Source organism: Xiphophorus hellerii, chromosome 7 (assembly GCF_003331165.1).
Source record: "Xiphophorus hellerii strain 12219 chromosome 7, Xiphophorus_hellerii-4.1, whole genome shotgun sequence".
Classification (NCBI taxonomy): domain Eukaryota; kingdom Metazoa; phylum Chordata; class Actinopteri; order Cyprinodontiformes; family Poeciliidae; genus Xiphophorus; species Xiphophorus hellerii.
The window spans coordinates 13,103,941-13,118,044 of record NC_045678.1 but is presented as its reverse complement, the minus strand read 5'-3'; the positions used below and the strand labels follow the sequence as shown (position 1 = coordinate 13,118,044).

The 14,104-nt window shown below is 36.6% G+C and overlaps 2 protein-coding genes across 4 annotated transcripts in view; both read right to left on the bottom strand.

Annotated features, from left to right (window-relative positions):
• The window catches only part of LOC116723527 (immunoglobulin-like domain-containing receptor 2), a 200,245-nt gene extending 195,293 nt beyond the window's left edge, over positions 1 to 4,952 (bottom strand). For all 3 annotated transcript variants that reach the window (XM_032568547.1, XM_032568549.1, XM_032568548.1), the window contains exons 1-2: positions 4,811 to 4,952; positions 376 to 705 (exon numbers count right to left, since the gene is read on the bottom strand). In XM_032568547.1, the coding sequence (XP_032424438.1) occupies positions 376 to 705; positions 4,811 to 4,853 (373 nt within the window). In that variant the 5' untranslated portion in view covers positions 4,854 to 4,952. The remainder of the gene's footprint in view (positions 1 to 375; positions 706 to 4,810) is intronic.
• A 1,740-nt stretch (positions 4,953 to 6,692) lies between these two features.
• LOC116722572 (cell surface A33 antigen) lies at positions 6,693 to 11,581 on the bottom strand. The gene is made up of 7 exons (XM_032566730.1): positions 11,408 to 11,581; positions 10,989 to 11,143; positions 9,832 to 10,045; positions 8,612 to 8,776; positions 8,394 to 8,510; positions 7,523 to 7,646; positions 6,693 to 7,406 (listed from the first exon to the last, which is right to left on the bottom strand). The coding sequence occupies exons 1-7, from the start codon at positions 11,457 to 11,459 to the stop codon at positions 6,746 to 6,748; spliced, it is 1,488 nt and encodes a 495-aa protein (XP_032422621.1). The 5' UTR covers positions 11,460 to 11,581; the 3' UTR covers positions 6,693 to 6,745.
• Between the last annotated feature and the right edge of the window lie 2,523 nt (positions 11,582 to 14,104).

Sequence of the window (14,104 nt, the reverse complement as noted above, 5' to 3'; positions counted from 1 at the left end):
ATTACAAAAAAAGAAACATATGTATTCTTTAACAAAAACAAAATAAATAAACGAAAATCTACATTGATTAGTTCAGTAAGTTGTAAGGTCCCACCAAAACTTAGACCAAACCTACGCCCTTGCTTATAACATGGGAAAAATGTCTTTTTCCACTGGCAGATTATTGCACTTATAGCCTGTATTTTTTCTTAAGAGCATCATCAATATTAAGAAATTATTGACTTAAAATAAGCTCCTATATCTTGCTGAAAAGTTACTTGTAAGTTAGTTTTGTCTTATTTCAAGTCCACTGAGACATTTGCAGTAGAAACTAGACCAAATATTTTGTAAGACTTTGTGCTTTTGCATCGTGGAGGGAAAAGCTGACAACATTACTGTTTATGATGGTAACGTCTCTGTCTTTGTAGTGCTCGGTCAGCGTCACAGACGACTCCTGCTTAGAGGCCACGATCCGGACCGTCCGGCTGCTGTCGGAGCACTCCACCTGGGCCGTGGCTCCCAGCTCCGAGGCCTTGTAGCCCAGAGAGTCAGGAAGGGAGAAGGAGGCTTGTGTGGAGTCTCGACAGTAGGACTTGTACCACCACTGCACCACCGGAGGTTTGCTGGAGGACGTATGATACTGGCACCGGAGGACCACGGACTGGAAGAGCATGGCGTACTGCTTCTTGTCCCGCACTGTGACGTGCATGCCATTACACACGCAGACTGACACAAGCACAGACAGAGATGGACTCTGATTAACATTTTTTTCATGACACTGAAAGAACAATTGTACAAACTGAACTCTTATTCCTGGATATTTGGTATATTAACTAGGACTGATGTGATTAATTACACTAATCGTGATGAATCAATTATTGACGTTACCGTCAAGTAACTCAGAAATCAATTTTAAAATCCATGTGCTGAAAGAACAATCAGATAATTGATTAATCCAAAATTGTGCAAAAATTATTTACATTTTGCATTTGAGATTAAAAAAAAATTAAAAATCAAAGCCTCTTCCCCAGTGTTAAATGTTTTGTAGTTTCTTGTAGGTTTCTTCCAAAATTTTAAAAGCATCTATTTTGTTTTCACTTCATAAATGTGTTCTAGTTTATATTGGCTTTTTAATGCTGATGTAACATATTGACATTTGTTTACAGTTCTTTACAAAAACATTAAATAAGTTAAGCAACCATTATCTTTTTCACATGCTGTCACTTTGCAACCACATAAAACATTATGAACGATATTGTATAAAGGCCTGAATTTTTAATGGCCTATTAACAACTTACTATACTATCTTTTCTCTGCAATAATTGATCTGACCAACCCAACTTTCAGACTTGAACGAGCTTGCTTTCAGCTTCACACCTGAATATTTTCCAAAGTGTGTTTTTCACTCTGAAATTTGGAAAGTTTCTGACCAGGTTGACATACAAACACTTTGCTTTGCAGCGGTTCCTACTACAGCCTGGACCAAATAATCTGGACTTTAATTCTGGGATTAAAATTCACGTCACGGTAGCTTTGAAACAGGTAATGGTTTATAGCATTTTTTTGTTGTTGTACCTGCAAATTAATTATTTTTTTGACGCTCCTGTAGTGTCATACAGAAGAGCATATAGCTCAAGCAGCTTACTGGTTTTGAAGGAACCTCTTTAAGGCTGGAAAATGCATGTAAATTACAGTTTTATTTCTGTAGAAACAGCTGTAGATCTTCTTTATCTGTGCAGAAGATTCAGGATAAGAAACTGTAATTTGCATCGCATCAAAACGGGAGAAGACAGGAACAGAGATTAGGTGTGTGGGGGGCTCCTCTGCTGTTCAGGCTTTGGGGTCAGGAGGTTAAATTCCAGTGTAACGTGGGGGGACCGGGGGAGGACTGAGGAGAGCCAGGGGGACTGTGATCACACAGGGAGGGGATGCAGCAGTCAGATGCTCGTGAGTAATGCCTGAAAGTCATTTTAGCTCTAGGTGGGGCAGGAACTGGTTTTAAACATTTCCCTCAAGACAGGAAATGAAAACAAAAGCAAGTCCACCAGTTTGCCTTTCCTTCAGAGCAGCAGGAGGAGCACTCACCCTGTGTTTACCATGTTTATTTACTCTCTTTTAATTAAAAATTGCCAGGCCCTGATTAGAACAATTAGTTCTGGTTTTTCTTCTCTGTAATAACCAGTTTCATTAATAATGCAGTAGTTGTATTTCAATGGTTCTTATCAGTCAGTGGCCTAAAGCACAAAGCGTTCAGAAAAATTTGACTTTTTTTAAAAAACATTTTACAATAATTAATTAACTTGTTTAAAATAAATTACTTAAACCAGACTCTGAAATCTAATTTGCTGATTTTTACTATTTATTATTTTTTGGCTTACAACACTAAGAGAAAGACCATTAGGCTCAGTGAACCTTTGCTGAGAGACTTGAATATGTTTTTCATAAGTAATGATATTTATTGATGTTTTATAAGTAAAATTATACTTCAAAAAGTCAGAACTTTCCTGTAATTTAAAAACTATTTAAAAAAAATACATCATGGGATTTAACTCTTTCCTTTTTTTATTCTTTTAGGAATTAATTGCATACAAATGCACAGTTAGTTTTTTTTATGTTCTATTATTTCTTATATTTTTAAAGATAGTAATACATTTATGTTTTTCTTTTGGTCTTTCAAACAATGATAAAAAGCAAGCTAGATTTTTTTAAATTTTATTAAAAAACAATAAAAATCTAAACATTAGGATATTTTAATTTAGATTTTATTGAAATATTTTAAAATGAGATATTTGTTATTTTAAAATTAAGTCTTTAAAAATGAATGTAACAATTATTCTTCAAAATTTTTTTTGTCTTATTATTGTTATTTTTTAAAAATTCTCCAACACGACCTGATTATTTTTCTGCCTCATGAATACTTGTTTTATGGAAATCCAGTTTTTTCACGTTTTTGTCACATATTCCAGATCCTCCACCATAAACTTTAACCTCACAACTTTACGTTCTGCAAAAAGTATTGTGTACAATGCGGACTGAGATCCTGAATTCCTCCAGTGGAGGAGCTGCGGTCTTCCCTTTGTTTCCTTCTTTATGGAGCTGACCATTGTTCCCCACTCTGCTGTCCCAGTTGAGGAGCTGAGAGGGGGGAAGGAGGTCACGGACTCTGAGCCAATAGGAGCGTCCGGCCTCATACAGCTGGCTCCGAACAGACCAATTAGCCACTGAAGATTTAAACCAAACCGTTCCTCCATCAGCTCCATGAATGCATTCAGCTTGTTGTGAGGTGAGTTTTGAACAAGCAAAGAGGAAAACGTCTGTATGCATCATGAAGCACGTGTGTTAACCATTGTTTACTGTGATCGAGACTGTGGTTTAAGAGGCAGGTTCCTCGCCACCTGTGCACTGACTGAAGGTGTTATTTCAGTGTTAGAGGAGCCGTTAAAACAGTATGAGGTATTCCAGGTCGCAGCTCTGCTGCTGGACGCTGCTCGTTTCCTGAACACGGTCAGGCTTTTCCTCCCAAAACCGTCACATTTCCTGCCTTTTTTCTCCCTGCAGTGGATTCCTTCACATCGACTCATTATTCCAACAAATGCCACTGATAAGACTGAAAATAGACTCAATGGTTGATGGAGGATTCCTGTGCAGATTTCAAAAAGCACCCAGAAGTGAAGAAATTAAGCTTTGTTGCTTCCAAGCTTAATTTCAAACATTCTTTGAAGCTCATATCTACACAGGATGGAATCTGCCTTATAATATGTCCGCATATTATTATTATTATTATTAGATTTTTTTATGAAAATGACTGCTGTGAGTAATCCTGACTACTGCAAAGTCTATTTCACAACAAATTTGTGGATTTATTCCTATTTAGCTTGTCAGTCTTTGGAAGCTCCTCCTACATTTTTCACAAGTAGATGCAGATTCTCCACAAGGTATATAGAGGTGCTGAACTTTTTTATATAGTGACACTTGGGAAGAAAAAACCTCTTCATAGAAAAACTGTTTGTAACTTTCCTCTTGAGATGTTTTTACAAGTACTTATTGTTAATGCTTGAGATATTTTCTAAACTTATCTTTTAGAATAGAATAGAATAGAATTACTTTATTCATCCCAGCAGGGAAATTATTTTAAGGTTTATTTTAGATTCCATGTAGGTAATTTTGCATTTCATTGCTGTACTTTGTTTTTTTCCCCTACTATCTTTGTTGTTACTGACACTAGTGCAGATTATAATTGTTTATCTAGTATTGTCCGTACTTCTGCTGTCTTTTTGGATTACTTATATTTGCTTTGTACTCTTCCTAACCAGTTATACTTTGTATATTGTATAATGCAGATACATTAAAATTACAAAACCTATCCGTTATAATGCAGTTATACTAATTGTATTAATTACCTTTGCTATTAATTGTTAAAAAACACTTACTATTCCAAATACATATAATTTTGATGCATTTGAAAAGCTTAAACAGTCTTGCTGATACAGTGTTGCTGTATCACAAATTCTTCCAACAGCAAATATTTAACACCCTGAGGAATTTTCACAATGATTAATGACAACCAGCAGCCAATTGCACAAGGAAGGTTTTCCCAGAAGCCAAAAATATGTGAAGACAGTTCACAATATTTGTCCAAGCCACGGCTATTCAAGGGAGCCTGTCTAGTTTGGCTCGGTGAAGGTTAAAACATAACCTAAACCTTTCAGCAGGTTCCTCGCTGAGGCCAGCGGGTTTGGGATAAGCTGAAGTTTACGGGCACAACCTGTTGCGCTGTTGCCGAGAACAGAAAGGCTGTTAAACACGTTGTAACAAAAGGAAATAAACTCACCCGATGCTCCCAGTAAAACTGCCAACCGGTAAAAGTTCATCATATATTCCGTGTTTATGGTGAAACGGCTTTTATCCGCATGTTAATGATGTCGACGTCCGCTCTGAGTGCGGCTGCTCCAGACCGGAGGCAGGCTGCGTCTAACGGGACTGTACCACTTCACTGACAAAGGGGGGCTCTGATACAAAACCACAAAATTCAACTGGTTGACAAAATACTTATTAAAAAGAAGAAGGAAAAAATCGTTGCACGCTAATGGTGTCACCAAAGTAATTTATTAATCTCGATATAAAAGTGCACCTTGGTTGCACAGAACATACACAAAAAAAAACACTACAAATGATTGATTAAGTCACTTAACATGGATTTTGTGGAACAAAAAAGAAAATCCTATATCTATTTTTATATGTGTGATAGACGCATGAAAAAAAAACATAGTACTTACAAAATAAACTAAGATTACATACACTATACAAACTTATTCCCGAATTTCATTAAAAGATGCAGAACAGGACTAAATATATATATATATTTAAATCGCCCAAATACATTTATCAAAGCAAAACCTTAATTAATCATTTAAAATTTCAGTATACGGTATATTTTATTTTGTAGGTTGACAGTTACTTAGTTTCCACATGTACTAACCATGGCTCGTTTCACCAACATGATTAAAGATTTTAGTATAAAAACCTTTTCTAACACAAACAGGCTATGCAAACATAACAATATGCCATAATCATCCCTCATCTATTTCTTTGCAAGCAACAAACTTAAATTCACTCTGTGTTCTGACACTTTCCAATAAGAACAACAATTAATGTCTTTAACAATTTGAGCTGAAGAAGCTCCCCACTCCTCTACACTTTTGACGGATCCTGACCACTGCAGACCTGGTGAAGTTTTAGAGATGCTTTGAACCAGTCATGTAGTGATCACAGTTTTTGGAGTCCCTAAGCTCGCCAATATTTTCAGCTTTCAACACAGCAGCTTTGAGCATTGCATTTCTCCTTACTACATCTTGCAGCTGGAACCCAAAATATATACACCCTTGTTGAAATACAAGACTGACAGCATTGCAAATCACTTCAAAACCTTTTCCACATCTAATGTGACATATCCTGTGTAATTCAACAGAAAAACAATCAAATTTCACATCACAAAAAGTTTTAATTTTCTCAGGATGTGGAAATTTTTACAAGCCACTCTGGCTCCCACTGAGGATTAGGTGCCATAATTAAACAAATTATTCACTCTTCCTTTCAGTGGCTGTAATATTATGCCACAGACTGGTGGATAATGACACGAATTATACACTTGTATGATTAGTTTCTGTATTTAGCGCACAATTTTAGTATACAAAACTATTCTAAACAGTGAATTCATCCACAGTATATTTACTTTGCCCTAATTGGCATTTAATTATAGAAAGACGGGCCACCAAGAATAACCAGCTTTAAGTTGTGGTTTTCATGCAGGGGAGTTCAGTACGTCTGGATCACAAACATTAATTATTTTAAACTAAATTATTGCTGAGTCTTAAATGTAAAAAAATTCCATTTAAGACATTAGGCATTCATGGATAGTACCTTTCTTTATGTCATAAGCTCAAAGGGTCAAAGGGTAATGGCCTGTACTTGTATAGCGCTTTATCAAGTCAGAGGACTCCAAAGTGCTTTACTCTACATTCAGTCATTCACACAGAGATGGTGATGAGCTACATTGTAGCCACCGCTGCTCTGGGGTAGACTGACAGAAGCCAGTTCTGTGTCACCAGGCCCTCAGACCACCAGCAGCAGGCAAAGAAGGTGAAGCGTCTTGCCCAAGAACACAATGACTGAGACTTACTGAGTACTCTTTTGTGAAGAGTACTCAGTAAGTACTCTTTTGTGAAGAGTACTCAGTAAGTCAACATTAAACATATACATTTTTATATTACTCATCTCTGTGATCAATGCGATCGCGACTACCACGGTACAAGTCTTGATCACGGTGATCGTCAAGTCGATCTCTACTGCCACGGCGATCTCGCTGATCATCTAGACGATCCCGACTTCCGTAGCGATCTCTTTGGTCGTCAAGACGATCCCGACTTCCGTAGCGATCTCTTTGGTCGTCAAGACGATCCCGACTCCCGTAGCGATCTCTTTGGTCGTCAAGACGATCCCGACTTCCGTAGCGATCTCTTTGGTCATCAAGACGATCTCTACTGCCATGGCGATCTCGCTGGTCATCAAGACGATCCCGACTTCCATACCGATTGCGTTGATCGTCACGATCTCGGCTTCCGCTGTAATCACGTTGATCGTCCAGGTGATCCCGGCTTCCACGATAATAATCTTTCCGATCTCCTTGGTAACGCTGGGAATCTATATCACTACCCTTTCCGTCGTGCCTCTCTAAACCACTTCTATAACTGTGCTGGTCATCATCAAATGTCTTTCCTGCTCCACCTGTGGTGTAATTGCTTTGAGGAACAATATCTTTGTCTTCATTCTGATTAGGCTTCATCTTTTCAGTGTTTGACTTGTCATCCATGTATGGCTCTCCCACTTCAGGACCTTCTTTGTCATAATACACCTTATCTCCATGGGGACTAAAACGCAGACAAACAACAAAGAAGTTCTAAATGGTTACATGACTTTGACACAGAAAACTCTAAAAGTTACACATTTGTTGATTTGCTAATTTGATTAGCAAATGCTTGCATACCCCTCGTCATCAGCCTCGTTTTTACTCTTTCTTTTGCAGCAACAGAAAATGAGAATCCCCAGAACCAGAAGACCAGCAGCAACTGCTCCAATTATAATTCCAGTGGATGCAAAGCTCATACTGGCTAAGAGAATAAATCAGAAAAGACATTACTCCATCTTTGAACTGTTTTGACAAAAAAAGACAGATGGATACAATAAGAGAAACTGAATCAAGCAATTTAAGTAAATGATAACAATCTTTAATGTAGTAATATAAATGTTGTTGTAATTAAGTGTGGATATTCACCAATTTATGTTGGTCTACAATTTTATTGTTGTGGAAAAAACTAGACATTCTGACTGGGATTTTTGAAACAAAATTGTGTTTTGAGATTCTTTCTGAATAAACATAGTAATTTCATTTGCTTTCCTAAAAGATTATATAAAATTTTATTTAGATGTCAACAGCTTCCTTTTCAACCTAATTAAATTATTCAAAATGCGTTGGTAAAACAATGACTTTTAATGCCAGATAACTGTTTTGTGTACTTTTCTACCCTCACAAAGCAAAAACGAAGGAATACAATGACTTGAAAGAGCAGAGTACACCCAAAACATTTTCACCTTTTGTATGTACTGTATGTATTTTATTGGGATTTTATGCTATAGAAAAGTACAAAGTGTTGGTTACGCTAGATTTTATTCAGGGCTCTCAGAGTAAAAGGGGACTAAATCAAATATACACCAGACGTTTCAGACTTTTATCTGTAAAATATCCTGAAACTGCTTTTCTTCGTCTTCACTGACTTGCTCTCATCACTCTAGCACATGATGGAAACTGATCTGGCATTCACACAAGTTGTTGGATTTAAATGTTTTAAAATACTTACGAGGCATTACAGCTAAGGTAAAGTTGCAGCTTGCAGAACCAATGTCATTTTTTGAAAGACAGATAAAGAAGCCAGACGTCTCCTTTGTAATATTGAAGAGAGACAGAACTCCATCCTCTGCAACAACATCATGCTTGTTAATCAGAATATGGGCAACATACACACCAGCCTGGATCATAAACATGTTTCTTTAAAACATGGTTGGTTTTAATGCATACCCTGTGTTGTCTTCAGGGGAAATTGTCGGGGAATGTTTTCAATACTGTAGCTTGTCCAGGTATAGACCGGAGCTGGGGAACCCTCCTCAGACTTGCAGGTGAGTGTGATGTCGGTGAAATACTGTGCTTGTCCCTGAAGTGTGCAGACTGGTTTAGAGGGAGGCTCTGAAATGGAAAATGTATTGGATTTAAACATAAACTGCAATATAGTGTCTGTTTTTCCATCTCTGATATAAATACAGTCAATCTGTAAAGGACACCCCTTATTCTATTTTCCAACTATGTAAAAAAAAAAAAACTTGAGCAATTTACAAAAGAGTTTAGTTTACATGTTCTTTGCAACATTTTATGTAGCACATTACAGTTTAACTAAGGGGAAAACCACACAATGTATTACATAATTGTGAAGTACAACAATCAAAATAGGTGGTTTCCAACATTTATTTACAATTAGAGATTTGAAAAGTGTGGCGTCACATCTGCCAGAAGAACTAAAGGCTTTTGCAGCTTATAAAAGGTTTTTCTCCAGTACTGGACAGTGTTTATCTCCATTCAACTTCCCATCAGCTATCATCCGTTTCCTTTTCCTGATGAAGAAAATCATCTCCAGTGTGTAACGCTGCAGATTTTGACAATAAATCGTTTCCTTCCACTTTACAATTACGTGCTGATCTGTGTTAGACTGCAACATGTAATCCTATTAGAAGACATTAAAGTACATGGTTGTAATGTAAACATATTTGAGAAAGATAAAGCAATGCAGTATGACTATTTTTGCAAAGTATGTATCTACACAAAATAGCAAGAGTATGGCAGGTGAAGACAGAATAGGGTAAAAAGAAATCTTGAGTAGATGTCGTTTACTCTGACGACATCTAGAGTAAATGACAGATCACAGCAGAACAAACAAAACACAAACTCATAAATACTGAATACAGTGAAAAGAAAAATAGAAGATAATAATCCCCTTGTAAATGAGCTAATCTTTCATTTACTGAAGTAGAAATATCTGTTTACCGTAAAGATCTTACTGATTGAAATAAAAAAAGGGTAATATTGTCAACGAACCTCTTTAAGTGTGTCTCTACCACTTCAATATCCCTTCTTCTCCATTTGAGTTTAGAACTAAACTAAATATTTATATACAATATGTATTTATCAATAAATGTAGACAGACAGACAATCAAGAACATAAAGCTCACCCTTGTGTTAAATCTCACCTAGAACTAAAACAGAAGTAGAGGCGATCGGTTTTCCCTCGTCATCATTGGGGATTCTGACGCTGCACTGATAATGGCGGCTGTCTTCCATGGTCAACTTTTTTAAGTGGAGCGTCGCTAATCCCCTGTCAATATCAACCTCCAGGGTGGCTCTTCCTTCATATGCTGGAGCGATGTCAACAGGACTGTTCAAAAAGAAGGAGGCCACTGCTTTCTGGAGGAGGAAAATGCAGATTTGATAGAAAAAGATAATCCATAAGTCACTACAATCCTTCATGACAATACAGATCCATCATAGTGATAGCTGTTACATAATTTCTAATATTTATTCTAACCTTTCACATTTCCTCAGTTTAAAATACTTTATGTGCTCTTATCAAAGACAATTTACTAAGCATTAGAAAACAAAATGTGTTCAATTAATGCTTACAGGGGTATTTTCTTTTTCTGACCCGTTTAAGCAGGACTGCAGTTTTGTGCGTAAAGCAGTTCTGACTCATTCACCCATTCATCATCTACTGGACAAAGGTCACTACCTCATCACATCCAATAAAGGCACGAATCGGATTTATTTCATTGCATAGACACTATGTTTAATTGAAATTCTTAAGGCAAATAAATGTCATAAACATGTTAATTTCCTTTAGCTTCAGAAGTATGGACTTCTTTGTGTTGGTCAGAGAAAATCACAACAAAATACATTAAAATTTGGTGGTTGTAACATGATAAAATGCGAACAAATTAAGTTATTTGGAGAACTTTAAAACTTCTCCAAAGTTTTTCAATTGATAATATCAACCGAGTGATCAACTGATCCCACAGTTTCCAAAGTGAATTGATTTAGATTAGACCCTTTCACTGTATCATAAACCTGCAATTTACCACCAACATACTAGAAACAACCCAGAAAACATCTCTGCTTTAGATCTGGTACATCTTTTTTTTCTTTTTACCCCGCCAGGGTAACTTTTTGTGGGCTCTAGTGTCCCTTATATGAAAGTAGGCTGACAGGAAAGGGGGAAGGAGAGGGGGTAAGACATGCAGGAAATGTCGCTGGGTCCGGGAATCGAACCCGCGACGAGGACTCAAGGCCTCCAAACGTGGGTCGCACTATCCCCTACGCCACCACAGCACGCCCTAGATCTTGCACATCTTACCGATGGGATTCCCACAACGTCCCATGCCAGGACAAAGTTATTTTTTATAGGGTTAGCAGGGATGAAGGAACAGATCAGTGTAATATCATCTCCTTTTGCCACCCTGTATTCCTTTTCTTTGATAGACACTTCCACACTCCAACAGCAGGGCAAAACTGCAAAACAAAAAGATAAACATGACAACACAAGAACAATATCCCTCTATGTCAGTAACTTTTTATTTCAATTAGGGGGAGTGAAATCTTGATATTCATTTGAAATATTATTTTAACCAACTGATCTCTTTCTAGTAAAACATTATCCTGCTTTAAGTAGCACAGCAATGGAATAGTTACTGATTAACAACAGTGATACTACCATAAAGGTGTGGCAGGGGCTGTTTAACAAAAAATAAAAATGAACAGAAACATAAAGCCTACCTGCTAGTAGAAGAATTTGTTTTTGCCATCCGAAATGCCTTCCTGTTGTCATTTTTTAAGTCGAAGACTAAAACATTCACCGACTGTAGAAACTTGAAACAGATGCTCTTCGACGAGGAACAGGAGCCTGCCTAACCTTCACGGTGAACTCCTGTGTCACCTAGGTGTGGAGAAGTTGACTCTTCCAGGTAATAAGTTAACAATATGTGTCACATGTCGATCGACATCCAATCACTAACTTGCTTTTGTTTGAATTTTGACTTGTAAAGATAAGAAAAGGGGATCTACCAATCATACAGAAACCACAGACAGATTTTGTCTTATAGGCCAACAAAAAGTTGTTCATCATAGTGAAATAAAAGGAAAAAGAACATATTGTTACAAAGAGAAAGGTCTAAACAGTGTTGCATACATGTGTAATATTAGTTAATACTTTGCTTCAATTAATGTCACACATTTTTTGGCATATTGTCTTACATGAAAATAAGTGAACCTCAGTCATATTTAATTAGTTTTACTAAATCTAACACATTATCCTTTAAGAAAGTCCTGTATTACCTGCATCCATCTTCCCAGCCACTTTGAACAGCATGATGCTGCCTCTACTATGTTGTGTAGATTGCCAGATATAAAGGGATACAGAGACTTTCTCGTCCTATACATTTATATATAGGTTTAGTATTTAAATCAGCAACTGGTGTTGTATACCATTTGACCTGCAGGTAGCACCATTGTGCTGAAAATAGCACATCACATTTAAATTAATGAATATTATTGCTAAATTATAACGAGTGTAAAAAGCTCGTAAATGTAAAAGACAAATGGGAAGCTCTTTCCTTGATTTGCTGAACCTCTTCTTCAAAACTTGTTGCAATAAACTGAAACCAGAGACCCACAGTTATATCCAAGAAATTGGAACATGAGATCTAATATTGTTTCTTACTGTCTCATAAAAAATCAGGATAAACTTTCCTTGTGTAGCAAAAATTATGTCATAAGTGACTCTATTTCTGTTTTGTAAATATGAGAATAATAAGTATATTTTTGCCTCTTAAACTTTGAAGTTGTTAGGATTTTGGGTTGTTAGTTTTGGGTTTTACTAATTTCTGTATTCCTTGGTTCCTTTTCGTTCATTAGATGACCCGTATTTCTGTTTTACTTTGGTTCAGTCCTTTGTTAGTGATTTTAATTTATTAGGTGAATTTGTTGTGTCTATCCTTTCTTAGATAGTTTTATCATGTTTAGTCATTCTTTAGTGTTAGATTCATTTTCTGGTCCCCAGTGTGCTTTCCCTGGCTCCCATTTGTCACTTCCTTTTTCTTTCTCGCTCCCCTCACACCCATAACCCCCTTAGCTCATCAGCTCAGGTCTTTGTTTTTCCAGTGTTCATCATCTCAGTATTTAAACCCTTTTCCTGCTTGCACTCTTTGCTGGTTCCTCCTTTTAAATCCCAACCATTCCTGTTTACCCGCCGTTATGCTCCTTGTGTTCCTGGTTCCAGTTTTGTTCTTGCTTTTGTAATTTCCCGGCTGCTTGTAAATTTGTTTTTTCAGAATTATTTTCATTAAACCTTCACCGTCCATTTGACGTTTGTGCCTGTGGGTCCACATCAACTTCCACACAACATGACAAAAAGTTTGAATCAAGTTCCTTAACATTTGACAGAACTGGCTTTTATTCCTTATGGCTTGAGTCAAATTTGGGGTATTTTTCAACAAGTTCCTCACAATAGTTTAGAGGTTTTGACCTGATTATTGATTACTGAAATGATGTAATTTAATCAGGGTTGAAGGCCACTTCCCATGTCCATGTTTACTTTGACACACATGCAGAAACCACTCAGAAAATAGTAAGCGGTTTATTTACACTTTGGAAATGCATAATTACAGTGGATGTTCCAGGTTCTTATATAAAGTCATGCACAGTTCTTTGCATTATAAGTCCTTGTATTTCTTTCATGGTTGGTGTGTTCTTCAGATTACAACCTTTTTGATTTAATTATGTTTGCTGGTTAAACCTAAAAGGGTTTTATTACTGTTCCTGTTATTTGTTGCCAAGTTCCAACTTGTTTTAGAATGAATTAAAGCGAAACATAAAAACTTAGACATCAGTTCAATGGCGTGAGGGAAGAAAGTGGTGTAATTTAATGGGTTTTAGTGCAATTCACTTCTATGGGTAATTTGCAGGAAGTGGTAGAACATCAGTAAAGTTATTTTGGCTTTACATCCCTATATATTGGAGAAGTGAAAGTGTCTTTCTGTGGTCAAATAGATGTCAAAAACTCTCTAAGATGTTATGTTTGAATATAAATCACTTGTCTTTTTTCCTTGCTCAGAAAATTCTGTTGCTTGCCTTCAAGCATTAAAATTTGTAATCTGTACCATTATTCAGATCAGAGAGCATTTTTCATCCAATGGTCAAAATAAATCACCAGTAGAGATCTGAAAACCCAAACTGTGGTTGAGCAATTCAAATATTGCTAAAGCCCAACTGAACAAGAATAATGCTCCAAAACGTCTCAAAAACTATTCAAGTAATTTTGGCTTTTCAATGCAGTTTCATAATATTGAGCCAATTTACAAAAAAAAAAAAAAAAAAAACTCATCTGAAGGCATCTGGAGTTGGTCCAAATCATATCTAATTATAGCGACAGATGGATTAGTTATATGTAGATTTGATTTTCTGCTAATTAAATCA